A 27,738-nucleotide genomic window follows, 5' to 3' on the forward strand; every position below is an offset into this window, starting at 1 on the left:
CAAGCAGATGCTGTTAACCTCCAGCGGAAGAGCACGGGTTGGATCCTCCTCACCTTCTCACTCACTCACGTCTATACACCTGCCCACTTAGGAACCGAAGAGGCAACCTCTCCGCTTCCCCCAGGCCTTGGTTAGTTCTGAAGCCTCCTGTGTCACATAAAATTTTGGCTAAATAATTTTTGATGTTTTTCTCTTACCCATCTGTCTTGTTCCTGGATGTCGGCCATGAACACTTTGATGAATCAAGATGTTGCTTTTCCTCCTCTACAGTAGTAGGTAATTAACAAGGCACCACAAATTAAGTCTACCAACAAGTTATTGTATAACAAAATGCTGCAATATTAAAATAAGCGTTCCAACCATGGAAATCAGGAAAATCTATTGGAATATTCAGATATACTTGAAAAAATATTCCTTTTCTATTAACTTAGGGAAAACTGAAAGTAAAGTTGTTTAAAATTTTTCATGCTTTCTGGGTATGGTAGTCCACCCACATGCCTTTAATCCTAGTACTCAGGAACACGCAGATCTTTGCAAATTTGAAGCCTGCCTAGTCTACATAGTGAGACCCTACCTCAAAACAAAACAACCAAACAAACAAAATCATGCCTAACAAATCATTGAAAATTAGTATGCTTAATGAGGCACTTTAAAAAATTAATGAATATGATTGTTTTTTCCTTATTTTTGTTTTCTGGGTGCCCCCTCCCCCACCCTGGGGTGTGTGTTGGGGGGGGGGTGAGGGTCCCAATTGCCCTGCCTGGAACTTGCTATGTAGATCAAGCTGGCCTCAAACTCACAGAGATGTACCTGACGCTGCCTTCTGAAGTGAGTAAAGACATGTACCATTAGGCCTCGCTTTTCTTTTCAAAAAAGATTTATTTTTATTTTATTGTGCCTTTGCCTGCACACATGTATGTACATCCTGTGCATGTCTGGTGCCTATGGAAGCCAGCTTGTCAGATCCTTTGGAGTTTTAGACAGTTGTAAACTATCACGTAGGTACTGACAACCAAACCTGGGTCCTCTACAAAAGCAACAAGCGAGCCTAAGTGCTGAGCCAATTCTCTAGGCCCATAAATGTTATTTTAATAGTTATAAAAGTAAATTTAATAATGATAAAACTTTTAAAAGCTAAAATGTCATAATTCTTCACTTAATTTCAATGTTCCAGAAAGTCATTCAACTATCCTAAGAAACCTTATAATATTTTAAGAACTATAATAATTTTTAAAAAGGTTGTAAGAACCTTGGAATTATGTAACAACATTATAGTTTTAAAATAATGTTACTTCTAAATCCAACAGTACCTTTTTATTCCCTGGTAATAAGAGCTAGGCATATCCATAGTATATACTAAGAGGTATGAAAGCAGAAACCATGGCAGTAGAAAATTACATATGATACTAAATTTACATGTTACATATGATAATATGATCATATTACATATGATAATAAATACTGAATTAAGTTTATCAGACCAAACAAGAATGCATAAACTTCAAAGAAAAATTGAGTAATTGTTTGAGCAATAAACTAAACTATAAAATCAGAAAAGAAAGCTTGAAATAAAAAGAAAGAACTTAGTTTATCAAAGGCTACATGTTTTTTATTTAATAAAAATATTTATTAGGCAAACTGGGCACCAGTGGTCCCAACTACTTGAGGAGGCAAAGGCAGAAAGATCTCATAAGCCTGTGAGTTTACAGTGTAGTCCAGGCAACCTAGTTGTACCTCATATAACACCCAGACACACAGACACAAAAGGGGAGGGAGAGGGAGAATTGGGGGTAGGGAGATAGCTCAGTGGGTTAAACACTTGCTGTGCAGTCATGAAAGCCCAACTATGACTCCCAGAATATATGTAAAACAAGCTGGGTATGGTGAGCCACTTAAGTTTTAGAGCTAGGGAGGCAAAGACACGTGGATTTTTGGGGTTCCTTGGATGGCAGCTTAGGAAACTAATAAAAGAAAGGTCAGTGAGGGATACACGCTGCCCAAAAAACTGGGGGTGTAGAAGATACCCAAGGAATGGGTCTGAGGTAGTTTTCTAGCTTCCACATATGTATGAAGAGGTACAAGTGCAGGGTGTATATACCCAGCACGCACACAAACATACATGAAACATGGTATACAAGTGGAAACACATATGAGGAAGTCACTTTCAAGAATCTAGGCTGCATCTCTATACAGAATTACTCTCTGTTGTCTGAACTCACATTTAGCTAACTGCACCTATTGCTAGGGATCATGAGGTAATGTACACTTGGCGTGCACATGCACACACACCCACACCTTCAACACTGCATTATGGCCAGAAGCTGTGCTGACACACTCTTTTCATAACTTGCTGATACAGGATATACCTCTTCTTTTAGGATAGTAACTTGGTTTCCAAGTGTTGTTTCTTCCATAAACTACAAACAAAATACATCCTCTGCAATTTAGGTGAGTTTTTCTTTTTTATCTTTGATTTTCTTTTTCATTTTTTAAATTTGAAGTAAGAATAAAAAGATGTTTGCGAAAGAATCAGTCTAAAATCTGACTACAATTTTATGATTTTTTTCCTTTACTGATAGCAGAGGCCTTTAGTAAAAAAAAAAAAAATGTAATTTACTAAGAGAGAAAGAAAACCATGCAAAAATTTTAATATAACTTTTATGCAACACAGAGCTTTAGTGAGGATGTGAAGACCAGTGACAACAGCAGCAGGTCTGCAGCCTGCGTGGCCGTGGCCGTGGCCGTGAAGGATGTAGCAGAGCAAGTGCATGAGATGTTCGTTCAGATTCTTCTCCCCGACCTCTCATCTTTGGAAAAAAGGATGCACTTGTACTCTAAGCATGAGGAAAGGCAGCTCTCACATAAAAGCCCTATGATTTGCATCAGGCAAAGGTTAAATCCTCTCTATGTTTTACAATCTGCTCTAAGAGTCATGGGCAGGGAAGAAAAATTAGAGGCACTTTTCTGCTTCTGCCATTTTCATAAGACAATCAATACACTCGTCATATTTGGGGGTTGAATGAATTGAACCTTATTGTCTTTTTCAGGTGTGCAGGCACATTCTTTTAATAACCTGATACAAGACAATTCCTTTCCTTTGAGGATAGTAATCTGACTACTGTGCTGGCATCAGAGGAGAGAGTCTCAACTGAGAAAATGTTCCTCTAAAATGGGCTATATGCAAGACTGTAGGGCATTTTCTTAGTAAATAATTGATGGAGGAGGACAAAGCCCATTGTGGGTAGAGCCACTCCTGGGCTGGTAGTCCTGGGTTCTATAAAAAAAGCAAGCCATTGAGAACAAGCCAGTAAGCAGCACCCCCTGAGGCCACTGCATCAGCCCCTGCCCCCAGGGTCCTGCCCTGTTTGAGTTCCCGTCCTTACTGCTTTTTGATGGTGAACATGGAACAGAGAATGAAATAAAGCCTTTCTTCCTCGAGCTGCTTTTGGTCATGGTATTTTATCATAGCAACAGTAACCCTAACTTGACAATTCCCAAGTGTTGTTTCGTGTGTAATGAACACACAATCCTAGTCTACTGAGCCGCGTGACTCCATCATTAGGTGTAACTGGCAGAGAAAGGTAATGGGCACAGGCGCAACTGAATCTTGGCAGAGCTTGGGACTCAATCACTGAGCTGAGTCTGGCAGACAAAGGAAGCATAAATAAATCTGTAGCTGTAATATGTCACATAGGCAGTTAACATCATCAGCAAACTGCTAAAAGTTTGTTTCAGAAGTAAAGATTCATTAACAAAGCCGTGCTGTAGAAGCTTCATCAGTGTGGAGCAAGGGACTTCTGCTGCCACTTTCCAGGAGTCATAGGGATCAGACTCCTGCCTCTGCCAGTTACAATTACTATTGTCCAATACTGGACCATTTGAGATTCCTGAGCAGGGAAACTCAAGTCATGGCCCTACAAACTGTCTCGGTTTTATGCTTGAAGGCACGTGGACTGTAGGTGTGGGAGGTGATGGACATCTCAGGCAGGATACAGTGGTCTCCCTGAGCAACAGGTAAGGAACTTTGCAGCTGAAGGGGCAAGTGACATTGCTCTGACGAGATAGAGAAACGTGGAAGCTTCAGATGCCAAATAAGAGCAGAAGCAAAGCAGGATGGGTGCTAGGTGGCCCTAAAAGCCAGGTGGGGACCCTCTACTGGATTCTTGGCATTCACTGGCAACATGAACGGTCATAAGCAGGCTCAGAAGCAGGGCTCCGCTAGGCTATGAACACTCGGATCAGTCGGTCTGTTGCTTTCACAAGGTAACAGTGAAACTGATGTTAGCAACTGATGTCAAGTGGATCTGCTGCTAGCTGGCTGCTGGAGAAAATTAAATGTTCTTTTTACAAAGGAAGACAAGAGCTAGACTCTCCAGAATGGAACATTTGGAAAAGCAATTACATACTCAAAAAATCACCAAGCAGGCACATAAATAGGAAAATCTGGTTTATAAGCAATTACAACAGAATTAATAGAAATAGACTAAAAGATACACATACTGAAATCAGCTGACAAAAGCTAATTTATTAATTTAATTTATGTAGTTGCTATAGTATGTTTAAAGATTTAAAGAAAAATGAACAAAATGAGAGAACAGGTGAGGATTTCAGTCAGGAAAGTAAAACTTCAGAAAAGAATCAAATAGAAGTTGCACTGAAAATTAAAATTGTACTATTCTAGATTAACAAAAAGTTGGTCACTAAAGAAAGGTCCATTTGATTGCGGTGGGGAAAAAGGGGGGGGGGCCATTAAAATAAAAAATAAGACAACAGAAACTAAACACACTGAACTACCCGACTAAACATGTAGTATAATATGAGTTTACAAGCTGTAGAAAAGAGGCTGGAGAGATGGCTCAGTGGTGAAGAGGACTGGCTGTTCTTCCAAAGAGCCTGGGTTCAATTCCCAGCACCCATATGGAAGTTTATAACTTTACGTAACTCCAATTCCATGGAATCTTAGATATCCTCTCTGGCTTCCACAAGTACAATGCACGCATGTGGTAGACAGAGACACATGAAGAGAAACAAAATAAAACAAAACCCCCATCCACACACATAAGAAGAAAAACCCACAAGAAGAAATAGAAAAACTAAAAGATTTCTAAATATGGAAAATATCAACTTAAAGACCCACAAACCCCAAGTAAAATCCTGGTTAAAATGGCACAGCTTAGAACAGCTTAATCAAATTTCCAAAGCTTAACCAGTAAGGCTCTGATCCTCTCTATGGTCTTAGGAAGGCTATGCACACAGCATGGATGGGAACAATGACAATGACTGAACTGAAATCCTTTCCTCTAACGAAGAAATGGATGTCACAGCCCACCTGTGATATTCAACAGAGCACCAGAAGAAAAAAAACAAAACAAGATTATCTGTTACCAGATCATATGAAGCATTATGTAGAAAACCTTCCAAGATTACCACTAAGAAATCCTGGTTGTAGCTAATAAGCTAATTCAGCAAACTGGATGAGTACAAAATGAACACACAAAAACCCAGCTGTGTTTTATACACTAACAATGAACAATCTGTATAGAAAGTTACATAACAACCCATTATAATGTCTTAATGAAAGAATAAAACAGAATTTTTAACAAAAAAGGCAAAAGTTTTGCATAGTCAAAATGATTTTTGTTGTTGTTGTTGTTTCGTTTTTTTCAAGACAGGGTTTCTCTGTGTAGTCCTTGCTCTCCTGGAACTCACTTTGTAGACCAGGCTGGCTTTGAACTCAGAAATCCACCTGCCTCTGCCTCCCGAGTGCTGGGATTAAAGGCGTGCACCACCACCGCCTGGACAAATATTTTTTAAAGAAATTAAAGATATAAGAGTAAGTATCCCATAGGAATGGACTGGAAATCATAATACTATCAAAATGATATTCCTACCTGAAGCAATCACAGATTCACTGCAAACCTACCAAAACCTCGTGATAGCTACCCACAATGATGTATAACTTTAATTTCAACACAGGGGAGGCAGACGCAAGCAGATCTCTGTGAGGCCAGCCTGGGCTACATAGCAGGTTCCGGGCCACAAAGGACTACATAGAGACCTCATCTCAATCAACAAACAAACAAAATTTCAATGACATTTTGACAGAAATAGGAAAAACCATACACATAATTTTTGTTTGAAAACAATTTTAAAAATAAGAACCCAAGGTTCACTGCAGACTTTTAAATTTACTGTACTATTATGGCAGATAAAACAGTGTGATGCTGCAAGGTGGACATAAAGAGCAATGAAACGGGGAACCCAGAAGTACAGCCTTGGATCCAGAGACAAGAGCCCTGTTACCATGACATATAGTGGCACAGCCACAGTGGAAAGGAATTAAGACAGTATTTCCAAAGTTAAACATAAAATAATCGCATGATCTCGTAACTGTTTTTGGAGTATCCACCAATCAAAGTAACTCTAACAGTCATCTAAATGTATATGTTCACAGTAGCATTATTTACAAGAGCTAAAACTTAATCGTGTCTGCCAACAAAAGCATAATATGACATAACTTCCATGATGGGGTGTGACCCCTTATCATCCATGTTCACCTCATAATGCAAGATTCATTTAGTCATCTCCAAAAGTCTCCCAAAGTTTGACAGTTGCAAACGTGCTCAAAGATTAGTGCAGTCCCAATTCTGAGACTGACTATATATATATATATAGTATGTATATATATATAAACTATTTTTATTTTATGTACATGAGAGTTTGCCAGCATATATGTAAGTGTCTCACTTGCATGACTGGTGCCCTCTTGGAGGCCAGAAAAACAAACTGGATCCTCTGGAACCTGAATTACAGGTGGTTTTGTGAGTTCCCTGTGGGTGCTGGGAACTGAACCACTCCATTCACACCACGAGGCCTTAACCACTGAACTATCTCTACATGCCTGAGATGCATAGACTCTTAACTGTGAACACCTATAAACTCAAAAGACAAGTTACTTGTTTGCAATAAATAATTGCAAAGAATAAATATTTTTATTTATTAAAAGGGAGGGATGAGGCCTAGTAAGGAAACACGAGACCACATGCAGATTGAGACCTAGAAGTGGCTATGCCAAACTCTACAGATACATGCTTGACACTTGGTGTTTGTAGCGGAATTACCTGAGCTTGAACAACCCTGCCTTCCAACTCTATGGCTGGTTACACACAGCCTCTTTTTTGTGCAGGTACCATCCCAGGCCTGGAGCTTCCCTTGGCAAGTACTGACTGGTCCTGCGATCTCCAACATCCTGCGATCTCCATTCCAATTTAGGCTTAAACCTCACAGCTTCCTGGATTATTAGATTCTTACAAGAGATCTAATAGGCAAACGCAGCCTGGCCTCAGCAGCTTTCCCAACCTATAAGGCTCGTGCATTGCATGTCCCACATAGACTACCTGACAAGTTTTGCTGCCAGCTAGAGATGTAGTTTGGCTTCCCCCTAAGTCGACCTGAGAAAACCCTATGCTAGGCACTTGTTTACAAGAAAGCAATCCTTTGGGGAACATTCTCAGCTCCAGTTTTCCTTACAAATGATTTGCATTTCTATAACTTAATTCCCTTTAATGGAGGGCAGGAAGGGGCAGGGACTTGTCTTCAGAACACCGTTTCTATCATCCTACTGATAGCAAACTCTTGAGGTTTCCCTTTAATGGTGCTTGTTTCTTTTCAGGAAGATTGTGAGCTACCAAATGGGCGCACGGAACTGAACCCGTGTCCTCTGTAAGACCAAGTGCTCTTAACTACTGAGCTCTCTTTCCAGTCTCTTGTTCTAAAACTTGGAGCTCACACTGCTTTCCACACCAAACCATACACTATAAATCTCTCTCTGCTTCACTTGCTCTCTTTCATGTGCGTGTGTTTGTGAATGTGTGTGCCAGGTGTTTGCAGGTGCCCACAGAGAACAGAAGAGGGCATTTGCATCTCCTGGAGCTGGAGTTACAGATGGTTGTCAGCATCCTAACATGGGTGCTGGGAACGGAACTCATGTCTCCTGGAGAGGCAGTACATGCTCTTACCCACTAAGCCATCTCTCCAACACTTGATAGTAGATGGTTTGCCTCATTATACCATGAGTGGCTTCTAGTTCAGTTACTATATCCTTGTTCCCTTCTGAAACCTCAAAAGCCTCTACCACCCACATTTCTCTTGGTCTCCCAAAGTCCCATCAGCAGAGGCCATTAAGCTCTGCTTAGGATACCATGAACATGCCCAGAAGCATGGCTCCTGTGGGATTCAAAACCCTAGGTGACTGACAAGGGAGACTAACCATTTCAACTTTGAAAAACTAAGGGTGTATTCTGGAGTCCCTAAAGCAACTGCTGGGGTTGCGGGCAGGGCATAAAAAAATAGACTTTAGATGGAGCAAATGGAAAACAAAGAGCAAGGCAGTAGCTTTAACCCCAACCATTCTGCTAAGAACGCTAATTTTTTAAAGTAGGTAGTTATTTTAAACACTAAATTAAGAGGTACAGATCATCAAACTGGATGAAAAAGCAAGACCCAAATATACTAGTAAGATAACATTGTAAGTGTAAATTCACAAGTAGATTAAAAGTAAAGGAGTAGAATCCAATATGTATAATACAAAACTAGGAATAAGAAAACCAGACAGTTATATTAATATCAAAGAAGATTTCAAACAAGCGTTAGTGTCAGGATAAAGAGGAGAGTCGTGTAAGGACACAGCATCAACTCAGGAAGAACAGACAATAGTCTCTGTCTTTATGTACTTAATGCAGACTTAAAATAAGAAATGCAACGACATCATCCATCATCCAAGTAATGGAAGAATCAGTCAGATCATAGCTTAAGATGCTAACACTTCTCACTGGGAACTGACAGAACACATAAAAATATCACTTATGATACATAAAATTTAAATGATACCATTAATAAAATTAAAACTTAATTGTAGGGGCTAGGGAGGTGGCTCAGCAGTTAAGAGCACTGACTGCTCTTGCAGAGGACCTGCATTTAAGTCCCAGCATCCACATATGGCTTACAATTATCTGTAACTCCAGACCTAAGGAACCCACCACTGCCATAACATACCCACACACATTAGAAATAAAAATATAAATAAATAGAAATAGAAAATGTATTTAATTAAAATATAATTTTAAAACTTAATTACAATTTATAGATTACTCACAAATGCTAAGAATACACATTCTTTATTATATAAAGCATAATAAAGAAAAGCCAACGGATGGGGATGTAGCGCGTTGGTAGGGCGCTTGCCTAGTATCCATCCCCAAGGGCCCGAATTAAAGCCCCACCATTACAAATGGAAACAAAGCAAATTCTGGGCAAACAGAATTAATCTCAAGAACTTTCATCCTTAGGAGAGAGCCCACTGAAGCTGCAAGAGCTGGCGGAAAGGAAAAAGAAATGGGCTCAACTCCCAAGGCAGGGAGTCTGGAGAAGGCCGTGAAGGCAGTGACAGGAAGCTGAGGACTGAGAAAAGCTGGGCATGTATGCCACACACAGCTCGGGCTATCTGGCTCCTGCGCCTCACTCCTGCTGTTGCTTTAGATGAGGAAACAAGTGGATGAGCCCAGGGAAGAATCCTGTCTCTCTGTATGACTCCGGGCCAGTGGCTGTGCTTTATCTTAAGAGAGAATGAACTGATAGCTTAAAATTGAGTTACCTTGGGAGACTGAGAAAACAGAATAACATCAAGACAGAGAAACTTGAATTTAACATACCACGGCCCCAGGGCGAGAAACATCTGGAGAGGGTGTAGGGACAGGAGCCAGAAGCTGACAAACTGAAAAGTGTAGGCAGTGCCCAGGAGGGTCAGGTGAGGCCCTGATGCGAACAGTAAGGTAACAAACCCTGAGTGGCCAGGGGGGCAATGGGGTTTTCTATCTCATAGTCTTGAGGCTGAGGTGAGGCAGGCGGGATTGAACATCTGGAGCACTGGTTCTCAACCAGTGTCACAGGATCACCTATGGCCACAGGAAACCCAGAGATTAAATACATCTGCACAGATCTCAGTGCTGAGGCTGCTGTCCACACTTCCAACACACTCGGAGTCGCCTCCCAGCCACAACATTTCTCACTCCTTTGGGGGCCATATGGAGAGTCTTAGTTGGAAAGATTCTGTCCAGAATATATATATTCTGGGACCTAAGTGTGGCTAGCAGAGGCCCCTACATACAAAGAACTTACGTAAGTCACCTATGATGTTTAGCACTGAATATCAACTTGGCAGGCCTGAGAATTACCTAGGAGCCTTTGTGTGGAATTATTTACATTAGGTAAGCAAAATGGCCAGGCCTGTGAGGAATTTTCTTCTTCTTTTAAAACTATAAGAAGATCCTACTGAAGGCTGTTCTGTGTTGCTTGCGTGTATCTGGGTTTAGGGCTGACCTTTTGGGATTGGATAAGTAAGGGGCTCCAGTCCAGATTAGGTTGAGTTGTGAAGATCCATCCTAAAAGTGGGTGGCACTATTCCTTGGGACTTGATTCTGGACTACAAAAGAGACACCTCGCTAAGTACCAGCAATTCACCTCTCCCTGCTTCCTGATTGCACATGCAATGTGGCGAGCTGCCTTGAACACTGCTACGATTCACCTGCAGTGGGGGACTAGACCCTCCCACTCTGCGAAAACAGACCTTTATTAGGTATCTTAACAGCATTCAGAAGAATAACTCAAACACACTACAGTGAACATGATGATGAGACCATAGATACTTGTGTAGCACAGGCACAGCATCAGCAGAAACCACCAGGAAGACAGGAGCTTCCAAGTCCAACTAATCCTACCCTATCCTGCACACATAAGTAGCAGTCTCCAGTTATCCAGAAAACAGAAGGCCTGCTCCAACTTTCCTTATTCCCATCTCCTTTCTCTCTCTCTCTTTTTTTTACTAGCACTAGCACTTTCCACCTATTTAAAAAAAAAAAAAAAAACGAAACAAAAAGAACTCCAATCTTTTATGTCTTCACTTTTTATTTCTCTTCATACAGTCATCAAATTGTGCTCATTTTTCACATTATTGGGCAACCTTTTGGTTTTCTGGGTTCCCCCTTTGCTTTCTTTTCCTTTTCAACTTTTTTTGTGGAACTCTTACAAACTGTTTTATTTTTTATTCTACTTCTTACAGTTACCGAATTTTGCTTTCAAATGTTCTCATTACTGGTAAATCATTGGTTCCCTTTCCTCAACCTCCCTGTTTCTCTCTTTTCCCCTCCTTCCTCCTTTACTTACATATCCGGATTTTCCTCTGATTTCCCCTTTGCTGGCCTCCTACTTTACCCTAGACAATTTTTATTTCAAATACATCCTAATTTAGTTCTTCCATTTTCTATTTATTGTCATTGATGATAGACAGGGTAGGCTTTTATTGATTGTTGGAGTACTACTAAGTCTTAATTGGTTTGATGTTGAAGTTTACCAGGGTTTTTCCCCCCTCTCTGAGGTATAGTAGAAATTGAGACCACAGGAGCAGGCTGTAAAATTAGAAAAACCAAGAATAAAGGTGGAAGAGATATCCAAATACATGGGGATATAAACTAGCAAAGCAACAGGGCTGCTAGAAAAAATAAACTCACCAGCTAACTCATGAACCCAAAGATAACAAAGCACATACAATGTGAGGTGAAAATTTCAAAACTTCACTAGTACAAAACTCAAAAAGGATGCAAACAAATAGATGAGTTCAATCCAGGCCCAGGAAAGAAAAGGCAGCAATAGATGAAGAGTCAAGGAAATAGATGAGAAAATCAGCGACAGAGATGAAAACCTCAACAGCATAAGAGAACATTTTCAATAGGAAAAACTGTAGAACGCTGGAAATGAAAATCTCAGTGATTGCGATGAAAACACACTGGAAAGGAGGACCACAAGAGAGGGCCAGGGATGAAGGATGCAGTCAAGGAAAAACAATGGGGCACGGGGGAGAGGGCACACGGCCACAGTGCCAAAGAACTCCAGAATACAATCAAAAGCTCCACAGCACAGGCAAGCTCAGATAGAAACTATAGACACAGAGACTCTGCAACGGAATCATAGCAGAACACCCCCCAAGTCTAGAGGAAGAAATGGACATCCAAGTACCAAAGGCATTTAGAACTCAACAGGCATTGACTAGAAATCTTCTAAATAATATAATCAAAATGTCAAAAATACCAAGATAAGAAAAAGAGCTATAAGGAAAACGCTAACTCAACTACGAAGGTGAGTGCAACACTTCTCTCTCTTTTGAGGCTCAAAGAAAGGAAAAGCTCGGAATAATATTTCAAATCATGAAAATAAGTAAGTGCCAATCAAGATTGCTAAAATCTGAAGAACTGGCTCGTAAAACTGATTGTGAAGGACATTTCAAGACTATTACAAACTATAACCACTCGTGACCATCAAGCCAACGCTGAAGACGACAGTTAAAGGAATACTATACAGAGAGGAAGGGAGCGTCTTAATCATGACAGTACTGGATGGATTGTATGGAAGCAGTGAGATGGCCCATGGGGGAAAGGCATGTGTTGCCGAGTCTGACAATCTGAGTCGCACCCTCCAGGGCCTGCATGGCAGGAGGAGGAACCAAGCCCTCCAGCTGTTCTCTGACTCCCACACTTATGCTATGCCCTGCCCCTCCACAAATGAATAATTGTAAACACTTAAATTAGCTCCAACTGTTTTTTATTGTTTTGTTGTTGTTGTTGTTTGTTTATTTTTCGAGACAGGTTTCTCTGAATATCCTGGAACTCACTCTGTAGATCAGGCTAGCCTCTGCATGCCTCTGCCTCTTGAGTGCTAGGATTAAAAGCATGTACTACCACCACCCTGCAATTACCTTCATTCTTTAAAAAAAAAAAAAAAAAAAAAAAAAAAGACAAGGAACTTTATATAGAAACTGCTGAAACACGGATAGCAAGGTAGAAAAAAAATCCAACATGTCCAATACAGTGAACCAGCACATCTCTAATATTAAGATGAGAAAAAAAAAATCTAACCAACCAGAAATGCAACCAATAAAACCAAAAGACTAGCAAATGCCCCTCTAGTAATAGTAACCTTAGATGTAAACGGACTCAACTCACCATAAAGAGATGCAGACTTGCTGACTATACTAAAAACTTATATCCAACTATCTGTTGTTTCCAAAAGCAAACATGACAGAGATACCTGCAGACCAACAGCCAATGGATGGAAGTCAAGCTGTCAGGGAGTAGAAGCTGTGTAGTCATATATAGCTGGAGTAGAAGCCGTGTAGACATATATAGCTGGAGTAGAAACCGTGTATAAATATATAGCTGGCATTTATTCTGTTACCTGATAAAGTGCACCAAAATAAAACTGGCCTAGAGAGGAAAAAGTCACTAAATATTAGTAAAGAAATCATCAGGTTAGGGGTTAGCTCAGTTGGCAGATCATGTGCCTAGAATGCATAAAGCCCTAGGGTCCGGTGCCCGGCAATGTAGAAACTGCACTATAATCTGAGCACTAGATGTAGAAATAGGAAAAGCAAAAGTTCAAGATCAACCTCAGCAACATAGTAAGGTCAAAGCTCACCTAAGCTACCTGAAAACTCCTCCAACAAGACCTTGCCGCTTAATCCTCCCTACATAGTCCATCAATTGGGAAACAAACACTGAAGCATATAAAGCTATGGGGCCACTCTTACTCAAACCACCACAGGTATTAAATGAAATAAAAACAAGCTAAATGTTCCTCAACTAAACGCTGGATAATGAAAATATCACACACACACACACACACACACACACACACTGAAATTCTATTAAAAATTCAGGTATACAGAAAAATGAAATAAAGTTTGCAAGAAAATGGGTAGATCTAGAAAATATAATGATTTTAAATGTGTATAAGTATGCATATTTATACATATATGCATAAACATATATACTTACATGCATTTATTACATGTTGTATATTCTACATACTCAAGACACAGAAAGCCAAATACTGCATGTTTTCTCTCATTTGTGGCTTCTTGCTTTGAATTAAATAGATTTGGGTATATAATCTGGACTAACTGTGGAAACCAGGAAGAGAAAAGGAACATGGTGTGAATGAGAAGCTCTAGATGGGACATGGAATAGCAGGACACAGAAGCAATGACAGGGGAAACGGGAAGGTGGAAGGGGAATTTAACTAGGAAGGTAGGGAGGGTGTACTCGTTAGGTTTATGTCAACTTGACAAAAGACAGTCATACAAAAGAGGGAACATCAACTGAGGAAATACACCCACCAGACTGGCATCCATGCAAGTCTGTAGCAATTTTCTTGGCTGATGATTGATGTAGGGTGGCTTTGGATGCTATAAGAAACTAGGCTGAGCAGTAACCAACCCTCCATGGCCTCTGTACCAATCAGTTCCTGCCTGCAAGCGTCTGCCCTTTTGGAGTTCCTGCCTTCATTTCCATCAGTGATGGACTATGATGTGAAACTTGAGGGCAAAAATAAACCCTTGCCTCCCTCAAGTTGTCTTTGGTCATGCTTTATCACAGTAATAAGAAACCATAACTAGGAAAGACGGCAATACAGACGATAAAGAAGGGAGATGGGATCAATAACACCACAGACGTGTGAAAAGGCCATAGGAAAAACATTATCTTAAAGGTACTAAAAAGTACATTAAATGTATGTGTGTGTGTATATAAACACACACATGGGGGTATGGTCTGAATGGGGGTATGGGCTACTTGGGGGTGATAATGTTCTTCCTAAAAACCAGGGATTATCTAGCAAAGCCCTAGGCATGGGAGACCTCCTTTTGCACTCAGGGAAATAAATAATACAGACAATTGCCAGTGTCTTTGGTTGCCTCTTGAAGGTACATACTTTGGATACGGGGCTTGGAGGACTTGAGCTAACACTGACCTGGAAGCTCCTCTCTGAGGACTGGCTCTCATCATCTCTGAGAGTGCTACACAAGTGCCCAGGGAAGAAGGCAATCAGTAGTCCTTCCCAGATGGAAAGCCTGGAACAGCAGCGACGACCAGCATGGCAATATGTGATAGCCTCAAGAATACACAAGTGGCATTTACATCTTAGGGACAACCAGTTGCTGTCTAATTGAACTCAAGGCCTCTCAATAGGAGAGAAAGAGAGGAGAAAATAAGGTATCCAGCCAGCCAGATAGGGAAAAATGATTGTCAGTTAATATTCAGAAGAAGGCCAGTCACCAAAACAAAGGGGGATAGCCACACAGAGAGGTATCAGGAGAGACAAATTCTAAAACTCACATAGAAGGACAGAGTTAAGATAAAGACAGACAACTACAACCATCCATCAGCCATACCACTGGCTGAGCAAGATTCAAAGTCTATATATATTAGGGGCTTGTCAGTCCCTACTTGGTAGACAGCAGCTTATTTTCCTTGCTATCTACTGGGAGAATGTTATTAACTAACTGCCTTCCTTTTGCTGTGGGTGCATGTGTGGATGACAGTTTTCCTTCTGTTCTGATTAGTAGTACCTCATTTACATTTTAACCTTTAGCCATTTCTTATATCAAAAATGTTCTTACTTTAGACCTCCATATAGAAGGTTCTTCACCACCATTTAGATTTTAGTTTACATATGTCACAATCTCAAAGTATGTTCCTTGATTGCCCACTTAAATAATCCTTGTCCCTCCTTGCTACTCTCGATCCTATCATCCAGCTTTGATTTTTGTTTTGTTTTGTTTTGTTTTCTGTAAGATTCCTTAATCTATGGAACTCATTTGATTATTAACAAGTTGGGAAGATGGGCTCCAAGATGGAAAGATGTTCTGTTTTCAGTGTATTCTTGGGGCTTGGAATATGGTACATAGTAAGTTTTCAAAACACTCGGACACATACATGATGAATTTAAAAGTACATGATGGCTAATATAACTGAAATATTTTTTTTTTTTTTAGAAATGGCTCAATGCATCTCCACAAATAATTATGAATAGTGTTCTTTGAAAACCACCAGACAGCTAGAGAGGAGTTGTACTCTGAATATCCTAGCACAAGGCAGACTAGTATGTTTATGGTATTCAAATTAGAAACCTGCTTTTAACTCTTTGGATATCAAATCTGAATTCAATTAGGATTCAAACCCAGAACTGCCAGGGTTGGAGAGGTGAGGGTTATTTAACTAGGCAGTCAAGGAATACACTTTGAGACTGTGCCACGATGGCAGAGAACCATCTACGTGAAGCACAGCAGACAGAGGAAATGGCTAGATCAGCAGTGTCAACCAGCTGGTACTGTTCAACTGGGTTCAACTATTTTCCATTAATAAGATTGTTTTACAATGATGCATCCTCAATAGTCACTATATAATCATGTAAATGAGCATAGTAATCAGATCCATGTCTTCTATAATCCCAGCTTGGATTTTGGTGGCTCTGTATCTCGTGTGTTGCTTTAAGAAAACTAAATGGTTTATGTGTAAGGAAGCATGAAAAGAGCTTGAAGACTTCATTAACTAACATTCAGTAAACTTAAAGCCTTCAGAAGTGTGGACAGCAACAGCAACTGAACAACCCCATTCACACATTTCTAGATATGGGTAGCTTAGAAAAAGGCAGTTTTACAGAGACACAGCACATTGCCCACAGTGAAGCCTCTACATCATCGCTAATTGTAAAAACAGACCCATTTTGTAAACATTCTAATACTGGTAATGTTGTAGGCACTATTTGTAAGAGGAAAATTAAAGCAAAGAGTAGGTCGTATAAAATTAGAAACTTTAAACAGGGAAACAAAGTTTGCTGGCCTCAAACTTTGAGGTGTGCATTCTTTTTCCTTTTGCTCTAATTCTACATTTTATGGCCCGAGATATATAACATAGAAATGAAAATTGTTACCAAAACATGCTACATCTAAATTTCTACCCCTTTCTACCCCAAATTTTACTGAGAATCTACTACAAAATGATGGACACAAATCATTTAACAAGCTAGTGGTAATTTAGATGAAGTCTTTTCAATCTGGCAAATTGGCCAATTAAAAAGCTGTAACATAAAGTGTGATATTCTCCACTACCAATGAGATCAAAACCAAGCAAAATTCCAAACTAAAACCAGAACTGACTGCAAAGTTTTACCTCACAAAAGCTTTAAAGTTCTATGCCCCAATTAGCAAAACAAACACTTAAAGACAGAACAAACACTTAATGGTTGGCTATACTATGCTAAATGAAACCTGCTGGACAAACAGCTTGCTGCAAGCACACAGCACACAGCACAAGCACTTTGGTTGGTTACTAAGAGACTGATCTGTATTTTCATACTAGAGCTGTCATGAAAATAGCAAAATAAGCTTTATATAAATCCTAATAAATAAAATATTATCAACTCTAACTTAATGAGAGCCAAAGTGACAATATAGTAACATGCAAAAATTTGAAACTCTTAAAAACAAGTGTCCAGTACGATTCAAACTTTCCACACCCAGCAGGTAGTGGTGCAAGAACAGCAGAGACACGGTTACTCTCCAGAGCCCACAACAGGAGCTGGCACACAGACCTCCAGTACCACAGGTCGATGCATTCACCATGCTGTGGCTATTAACGTTTAAACCTTTACTGTATCTTGCTAATTGGTGGATAGGACTTTAAAGCTTTTGAAAGATAAAACATTCCAGTCAGTTCAGTTCTTCAGTATTGTTCAAGTGTTCTAAGTAGGAACAAAGAGGAAAATAATCTGCTTTTAATTGCTGAAGAATCACAGATAATAGAGATGGCTGAATACTGTAGACGAAAGATCTTTTGTTCTTCCAGCAATTTAATATAGCTATTCTGCAAGCTTTAATGGTTCCTGTCTCTATATAAAAGCTATTATTTTTCACATTTATTTCCTTTGTAACATTTCAAAAGTGTAAGTTTCATACAGCCTAATGACATGTCAGAATAACATTTTTGGAAACATATTTTGGAAATAAAAGTTCTGCATTTATATAAAGAATCTTACCTACAAAAATTATATGTATAAACAATCTGCCGTAACGATCATTATTGTTAAATGAAATGTACAAGTTTAAAATTGTTATGCTATTTAGAGTAGAAATATTTTTACCTTAATTCCATTTGGACAAACTTTCAATAAATTTCCCTGCATATTTTACATATAAACATAACAACCATTTTATATTAATGTATATGCATATATATATATATATATATATACAATCATGTGATTCAAACATGAAATACAATAATCTTAAAAATAATATTCTATGATTATTACCAATTAATATTACCAATTAACCCATGCAATCAGAACAGACAGAAATTTTCTAGTTTAAGTGTAAAAAGATTTCTCATTGTTTGAGTCTTTGATATTTTTCACTTTTGTATGTTGGGGTTATGCCCACATATTTATAATATTAAAGAGGCCGACCCAGGGTGGCTACTTCCTTAGAATTATAATCCCTATCTCTGCAGTCTTCGTGGCTACTCTTTTTTTTTTTTTTAGTAGTTTAGGTAACAGTCCACAGGGACGTACACTCTAAAATATTTTCCAAAATATAAATGATATTGCAAAGTAACATAGTCAGCCAACGCCTTTCTTTACATTTGAAATCTAATAGACCTACTTACGCTTCCTAAGCAGTCCTCCTGAGTTGAAGCAACATTATCTGTACTTAGTGAAAGAGAGAGAAAAACCCTCATGCTAAGCTGCCACCATCGTAGGTTCACAAAGACTGATATTCTTTGATGTAAAATGAAATACTACTTAGTGAATAAAACATTAAAAAAAAGAAAAATGCTGTCTCCCCTTCAAAGAGACATATTCTTTGACCCAGTGCTCCAGACTAAAGCCTTGAGATTTTGCAAAAGAATGTGCGTGAGTAGAGTCCAGACAAAACAGACACTTGAGCTGCTGGAAGGCTGCATCACCCCGTGCAGACACTACTTACAATCTAACAGAGATATCGCTGCTGCTGCCATCTCCAACAGCAAGTTACCTCAGCAAAGGAAAGCTGGCCCTGCCTGCGGGGGAGGGACGCGGGCAGAGAAGTCGGAAGCCTGCCTTACGCCCAGCTTTATCTTTCTGTGTGGGTCACTCACTTGCAAATTGTAAATCTAAGTTTATAAATTTCATCAAAAATTAATAGTATGTAAGAGGAAAAGAGAACACTACAAAATACTTATATACAAATCTTCTTGCATTATTTTTGAAGGTTTGCAAAAAAGATTATTCAATGAAAAAATTTTAGAACAAGTTGAAGTCCTGAAGATATTTAAGACAATTAAAGCAACAACAAAAGTCTACAGAAATAAGTTGCTGCTTACACACATCAAAAACAATAATATTAAAATCCCACCAGCTAAGATTGCTGCTAGTACCATGTGGTTATTATCAAGTAGCAATGGTTTATTCCAAGTAGTGATCATCTTTAACTGTTATTTCATGGCAATTTGGAATGACCTTAATAAACTACAACTTATTTTTTATGCATACTAGACTTTTGATAAAAATAATAATGGCAACTAAAACAGTCTAAAATGATAGTATTTTTATATTAGTAGTATTATACTATAAAACATTATCCCAGAAAGCTTTGAAATGACAGCTGCCCTTCTCCACCCTCTTAAAAAAAAAGCCAGATTTATGAATGACTAAAAGCGTCTTATTTTATTGGCTTTAGATTAGAGGCACACTCATAACCATAATACCTTCATAATGGTAAAAAGCAGCATTAACTAGTTTACGAGAAAAATAATTAAGCATATACATGAAAATGATTTCAAATGCCAGTATTATTTGGACTTAGATCTGGGACAATGGACTAAGGTGTACATTTTACATATCAAAACAGACCAAGACTTCTGGTGCTCCTAGCACCCTCAGTCCCTACATGGCATACCCTGCTGGCTGCTCTTCCTCCAGAGCCTCCTTCCTATATAATGCAGACATTTTGCTTGCTCGTGTTCTCTCTCCCTTTCCCTCTCTCTGCTCACTGCAAGGTCTCTTTCTCTCCACCCACCATGGTGACTTCCCTGGCCTTCTCCTCTGGGGCCAGTGAACTCTCTGCCAGAGCACAGCTTCCCAATAAACCAGCCTTTAATATAATCTAATCTGGCTTAAAGTGGCTCATCTCACTAGAAGCATGAGTGGCATGTGACAACATGCAGTGAGCACTTTGAACAAAGGGATGATGACAGCCATCAGAGTTTTCAGAAAACTAATCTACGAATGCCACCTGCTCAAGCTCACTCTGTAGCACTTTCAGTAAGAATGGAATCAACTCTGATAAGAATCCCTTTTCTATCTTTGTAGTCATATTTTTACTGGGGTAATTGTTAACTTAAATTTCGACAAATAAGCAGTCAGTGCACTAAAATAAAATGCATACTAACTTGATTTAAAAGCAATTAAAAGTGTACTGTATGCAAGTTCAACTCATGCTTTGGTTATTTAGGGAGAACAACTACTCAGAATCTTAAAAGACAAGTTTACCTTTCCTCTCTCTAAAGCAAGGGCATTCTTTGCCCAGCCTCCATGCCCAGCTCCTCCCCTTAGAGGAGCCAAATGCAAAGCAGCACTTGCAAGCTTTCCTTCCATCTGTAGCAGGCACCACATAGTTTGAAATAATAATGGTGCAACCCACAAAAATGTTTTTTAAAAAACTATGCTCGTAAGTGTAAGTTTATAAGATTATTTTAGAATATTTTGAATATTTGATATTTGAATTCTCATTAGTGAAAAGATGAGTTAGAAATTTATACACAACAACCAAAAGCATTCTTAGGAGTTATCCTTAAATTTTTCCTACACTCTAATACAAAATTCTTGATTAATAGTAATCCAGGGAAACAATTCTACTCCCAGAAGACTTGGTTCTGTAACAACGCCATTATGTATAGCTCCCAAGGGAGAGATGTTTCTTACACTAGGAGAATGCTAATAGACTTCCCCCTGTTACATTCAGTGCCGTAAGGACCGAGTGCATATTGTCAATACACAATGATTCTGAGAAACAAAAATTACTCATCAGCCTAACATTCACAAAACACTATACAGAGCCCTTCATTTATACCCTTGACAGAAAATTTTGCACATAAGAATTTAAAAGTTTTTTTAAAAATTTTTATTGGAATCTGAAAAGTCACAAATTATACTCAAGTCTAAGCTACTGCTAGAAGAAATGACACGTGACTTGGTAAAATCAGATTCCCACATTAACTCTCATGAGCTTCCAGCGCTCTGTAAACTCTCCTTATATAAGGCTGCCTGTGAGCTACAGCAAGTGCTGCTGCTGTGCGCGAGCTGCTGTCATGGAAAGGCAGGCAATACCTGCCACCACACCTGCATGCACAACTGTAGTGGCGCAAGAAAAGCTGGCCTCAGCATTTTAGAGATTGAGCGCGATCGCAGGGTACTCAGTGCTAAGTCCCTGGGTCTCCCGGAGAACTCGGAGCCCTGGGCTGCTTCCCCAAGGAGAAGACTCAGAGGGATGACTTGTTACTGCCTCAGGAGTTTGTTACACTTTTAGATGTTACTGGAAGTCCAAAGATGTTTTGCTTTGTTTTGTTTATAAGCTATAGCTAGAGATATTCACTGTGATAAATTCTAATGCAGTAAAATTATAACAAACTCTTAAGTTGCGATATATTTTTTATTTTTGAAGCTGTCTTTAATAGACATCTCGCTTACTGGAAGGTGACTGAGTTCTGACATCTAATGAGCTCATACATTTTAATGGGGTGTTGCCCTGGTTCCAGTACATGAAAACAATGCATTTTCATATAAACATTAGTCAGAAAAACCAAGTCTTCAATAGCTTCTTATCTGGCTATAATTCATTGTTATCTTAAACTTTAAAACTTTACCATGCATTTGTTATACTGACTCTAGATATGTATATGCATGTATGTATGCCTTTATGTATGTATATGCATATTTACTCCAAATACAGATTCCAAACATATTTCACATTTAAAAAAAATTACATTTGTTAATGAAAATTCCAATCACACCAAGTAGGCATAAAGTACTACAAAGACATCAAATTTATTAAGGTCAGAAGCAGAACCAAGATCTATAAAATTGTAATTTTCAGGACTGGAGTGGGAGCTCAGTTGGTAAAGTGCAAGGGAGAGAGCCCAGTTCCTCGGCAGCCATGCTAAAGGCCAGGCATGACTTACACTGGGAATTTCAGCAGCGACACGTGGAGAATGCGGGATTCCTGGGACTCCACAACCAGTTAGCATAGCCAGAGTAGCAGGAGAGCTTCGTCTCAAAACAAAGGTGGGCAGCCCCTGAGGCCTCCACTGCTGAGGCTGACTCCCGGCTTCTCAGCGCGTCACACAGGACAGCCACACAGGTGCGCAAGCTTACATCCACACAGCCAGCCACACATGCGCAACAAGCAACAAAGCTGCATTTGAACTAAAAAGAGAATTCTAACTTTCACTGGAAAGCTCAAGTTCACCAAGAGCAACATTTCTTGAAGTTAGTAAGTTAACTTTGGGAAAATGTCTGCCACACACTAACGACCACGTAACAACCACAGTCAGTCTGTCATCTTGATGCAGTTTCAGTTAAAAGTTGTGCCATAAAATGTGGTGAACTCCATCTGCAACAATCTGAAAGCACACAGGGCTGTTCCTAAGGACCGCTACTGTGCTCTGCTGAGCAGCACACAAGTTCCACACATACTTTTCTGTTGCTACCTGGAGCATAAAAAGATGTGTATACAGAGTTGAAATTTAAAATGTTAAAATTTTTTTCCCTGGTTCTTTACAGAAGCTAGTTTGTATTTTTCAAACTAACTGTAGAGAACAGAAGAATGTAATGACTAGTAAGTAACTTATCCCCTTGTTCGGGTTTTTGTTTGTTTTTGTTTTTTTGAGGGGAGGGGAGTGAGTGTTAACACAGTGAGAAGGGCAATTACAGATGGTGTAATTATGAAAATAATTCACTTCATAGACCATCTAAAGTCTTATGCACACTCACTGGCCATCCTTTAAGACAGTCTTAATTTAACAGACCAAAAAGCTGGCAGCAAATTGAATATACAAAAAAAGGCTGACACAGAAAACGGCACACCCTACGTAGTATTTGGGAAGACCTTAGAACAATGGATACAGTTATTTTTCAAAAAAGCAATTAACATAAAATTAAGAAGTGACCTTCACACCCTTTCTGAAAACAGAGAGTTTGCAAACAGGAAAATATGTTACTGTTGTTGTACAGGTCTATGGCTTGTCCTTTCTTTCACAAATCAATAGAAATACGGTTTGACAGGAGGACCTAGACAAGAGGACCATCTCAGTCAACAACAGTTACATCACTCTCCAGAACATCTGCATTCCTTTTAGGTTTAATTCTTCCTGACCCACACCTAGCCCTGCTAACCACTAATAAATTTCTTATCCTTAGAGTTTTCTAATACCTAGGATATCATATAAATAAAAATTATATAGCATATACCCTTTGAGGCTGGCATAACTGATGCATATATTTTCTGGATATAATTTTCATTAAATACATTTAACAAATATATTTTACTTATGTGTGTCTTGTTTACCATTTCTTTCTCCTCAAGGCCCATAGCTTTTGAAAAACTTTTGTTACATTTGAATTGACTTTGTGGGTGTATTTTTATGTGTTCTATAGCCCCAGGTGACAATCAAAGGACAATTTGTGAGTATCAGCTCTCTCCTGTTACGAAATAAGATCGAAGGATCAAATTCAGGTCAGCAGACTTGGTGACAGACATCTTTATTTACTGAGCACTTCACTGGCCCTGTCTTATATTTGTTTTTAAGCACACTTTAATTGTGAAAAGCCCAATTTTATGACCATTGAAGACCATGAACTGAGCTCTTCTGGTGTCCTAGCTAAGAATCACTTGTCTGACTCAAAGCTACAAACATCTCCTCTCTCCTTATCTTTTAGAAATTTTATCTATTTTAGTTTAAAATTTAGTACCACAAATTTATATTTAGAACTGAAAGTTAAATCTTGGTTATGGCAATAGACATACATGAAGTGTTTATTGCATAAAAGTATAGAATATTCTCATTTGAAAAGAATAAACTTTCTTCTTAAGAAAGAGCCTTTTTGTTTCTTTGATCTTTGAGACAGGGTCTCATGAAGTTCGGCTGATCTCAGTCTTGCTATGTAGCCAGGATGGTCTTGCGGTCTAGGTCCTCCTGCCTCTACCTCCTTAGTACTAGAACTGCAGGTGTGTGCTTATTGCCACACCCATGTACACACGACTTTCTAACAGTCTGCTTCATCAGTAGTATGAACAGAAGCCTGCCAAGGAAATGAGGGCCAATTAACTGGGACTTTTTTAAGCCGAGAAGCAGTTGTTTAGTCCAATAAAAGAGGTAAAAGATTAGACTATGTCTCCCAATCTCGTGGATTAGATTCTTCCCAGCAGCCTTCTCTCATGTTGCCTGCAACCCTAGCCCTAACAGCTTAGCTTTTGTCTATTTCATTTATTGGATTCTCCTGTAGGATTTCTCGGGGTCGGGGGTAGAGAGGGGGAGGGTAAAACTTTTTTTTTTTTAAGTAAAACTAACTAGATTCTATAGAAACAGTAGGTGTATTAATGATTAAACAAATAAACAGAAACAAGTATACGAACTCTATAAACTGTTTTTTTTGTTGTTGTTGTTCTTGATTTTCTTTTTCTTTTTTCTTTGGTCTTTTGAGGCAGGGTTTCTGTGTAGCCTCAACTGTCCTAGAACTTGCTCTGTAGACCAGGCTGGCCAGGAACTCAGAGATCCACCTGCCACTGCATCCCCAGTATTGGGATGAAAGGCGTGCACCACCATGCCTGGCATAATAAGTTGTTTTATATTACGTAAGAGCAACATTAAGGTGATAGTTCCACATCCTTTAAAATATTCATGGGATTATCTTTACATTCTCAAATACTTTAATCATTAATGTCTATACATACATGTAGCATATATGTATAACAATCTTGTTTTTGCTCAAAATGCAAATATAATTAATTTCAAATACTCTGTGTTTGTAAATGCTCTTCTGAATTCTTGATCTTCTCAAGTTACTTATTTAGCTCTTCTTTAGAAGCTGTGTAGGAACAAGACATGAAAATCTAGCAGTATTTTATTACCTACAACTTGAATATAAAAATAAATAACTAAAACTCTAAGTTAGGGCTTTGGTTACCCCTTTTAAATATTATTCCAACAACTGTGACTATGTGCAGGAACTCAGATTTCTAATAGACTAATGTACTGGCACTTGACTAACATACTTCCAGAAAATAACAATACTAGGGGCAATGGCTATAGCGCAAAATCCCCTGGTGATATACATCTGATTTTGTGATGCTAAACCTCCTCCATGACTTGTTTAGAGCAATAAGAAATCAGATGCTTCTTTAGAAAAGAAAGAACCAGGAAGCACTAGTGATAAACTCCATAAAACTTGAATAGCCAATAATACTGTAACAATAAGTCAATCTCTGGGTTTCAAAGAGATGGTCAAGAAAATTCAACCACAGGCTGGAGAGATGGCTGAGTGGTTAAGAGCACTGACGGCTCTTCCAGAGGAAGAGCAGCAACCACGTGGTGGCTCACAACCATCTGTACTGGGATCCGATGCCTTCTTCTGGTGCGTACTCACATACATAAAATAAATAAATCTACAAAAGAAAACTCAAACACTAGTGCTGTTGTCATTAGCTGGTGATTAGAACACATGATAGCAAAGAGTCGTCCCTTCTCCATACAACTGCCCTGTTCCTTTTATTCTTGACTAACCACATATATTTGATTATGATTTTTAAAATGAATAGACTGTTACTATGAAGCATCTAGGTAGGGGGAGCAGAAACTGAAAGCAAGAAAAAAAAATAACAAGTTCCATATCTACAGAATACCCTACAAATGAATCCTACAAAGCAAACCTAGGCAGAAAATCAGAAACCAAATCATGCAAGGCCCTGAAGGCCATCAGGATTTTAGTGTTAACTGTTAAGGCAATAGGAACCGCCAAAGGATTATACACATGAGATGATGAAAACAACATTTTTAAAAAGTCTATTCTGACTATCCTGGAGAGAATGAATCAGGAGACTAAAATACATGGGAAGACCAATTATGACATCATTGCAGTAATTTACATGGTGCTGTCTACACCAATGGTTCTCAAACTGTAGACCAAACCCCTTTAGGGTGTCACGTATCAGATATCCTGCACATCAGATATTTACATTATAATTCATAACTGCAGCAACATTACAGCTATGAAGTAGCAACAAAGCAGCATTAGGAAGGTTAAAATCACTGGTCTACACCAAGACGATCCAAGATGATGGAAGTGTCAACAGGTCTTACAGATCATTTGACTAAAGAGCAGTTAGCCTGAGACACAAATTTTCCAAACTATCTGCTTACTTTTCTATTTACTTATATGTCCGTTATCTGTAGTATTATAAGTAGAAATTTCTGAGTGACTAGTTTGTATTGTGCTTACAGGTTCAAAGTGAAGTGATAAAAGAGCACTCCACTGGAGAGGAGCTGGTGATGTTGGGGTGGAGCTCGGTGTGGAGAGCTTGCCTAGGAGGAGGTAATTAGGAGACACTCGCATTTATATAGTAAATTACATAAAAAAATAAGGTGCATACTTATACTACTAGTAGACTTGAAAACATTACAATATTCTGCTGTTGTATAATAAAAGCATTTATATCAAACTATATCTAAACTTCGAAGATATTTTTAAAGAATAACTGCCAAAATGTTGCTGACTGATGATAGAAAAAATATTATTATTCATTTGTTGTTAGCTGTAACTTAACTCATTAGTGTGCAGAAATGATGCTTATGGGCTCACATTACCACACAGTGATAATAACACTGTGTGTTCTAGGAAGACCCAATATATTCAATTTAAAGAACACTGATAGGTATCATCATATAGCTTAAACAGTAGTGTAACTTAGACCATTTAAAAACAATATATTTGTTAAAAGTTCCACTTACTATCATCAGTATTTCAAAAATAGAAACTTTAATTTGTTACTATTTGTATATGATGTTTGCATAGTATTCAATTTTTTTTACTTTATTTTGAAAATCTTAAGGTTTGTGTATAACTTTCCTAGAAGAACTCAGACCAGTATAATGAATAATCTACTGTACAAAGCCATGCCAAATGGCAGAATCACGGCAGCATGTTGTCGGAAATCCTTACCAGTTTCTCATCAACTGTTATAAGCTGTGTGTCCCGAGTCTGGTTGTCTGCCAGCTTCCAAGTGGATGTGCTCAACAACCTGCAGTGCAAGACGTGGAGTTAAAGGATGCTCTTGCCATGAAGAGAGAGGCAGACAGACTTACATAAACACGCTGCTTGAACAGTATCTGTCTTCTTAAACATAAAAAGGGAAGGAAAGAGAGAAGGCGGCACAAAAGCCCTTTTCTGCCCAATTAGTTCTGTCTGCTGAGTTTCTGGCAAACTCTCACTGACAGCTCACAACAGGAGGCACTTGATGTCACTCTACAGACTGTCTCTCATAAAAAGCCACCAATGACAAGTACTGAACTGCTCTCTATGAGGGTACAGAGGTTGGTTTGTCATGTCCAGGCAAAAGCATGCAAACTGGTCCCAACTCTTTTGGAATGCTGATTCCTAAAGGCTAGCATCAGGGAAGGAGCTGGGGAGCGGGACAGGGGTCCGAGGTATGAGAACAGGCTCCTTGTCTCTCCATGTAGAGCAATCAGAAACTATTTGCATGGTTATCTTAACTAGTGCTGTTAGTCCAGTCCCCTATCTTGTTCACAAAACTGAAGGTCT

General features: G+C 38.9%; 1 protein-coding gene across 1 annotated transcript in view; it reads right to left on the reverse strand.

Moving 5' to 3' along the window:
• The window catches only part of Ndufs4 (NADH:ubiquinone oxidoreductase core subunit S4), a 100,300-nt gene that overhangs the window by 36,515 nt on the left and 36,047 nt on the right, over nucleotides 1–27,738 (reverse strand). The window contains exon 2 of the mRNA NM_010887.2: nucleotides 27,139–27,217. Within this exon, the coding sequence (NP_035017.2) occupies nucleotides 27,139–27,217 (79 nt within the window). The remainder of the gene's footprint in view (nucleotides 1–27,138; nucleotides 27,218–27,738) is intronic.

This window comes from Mus musculus, chromosome 13 (genome assembly GCF_000001635.26).
Source record: "Mus musculus strain C57BL/6J chromosome 13, GRCm38.p6 C57BL/6J".
Taxonomy (NCBI): domain Eukaryota; kingdom Metazoa; phylum Chordata; class Mammalia; order Rodentia; family Muridae; genus Mus; species Mus musculus.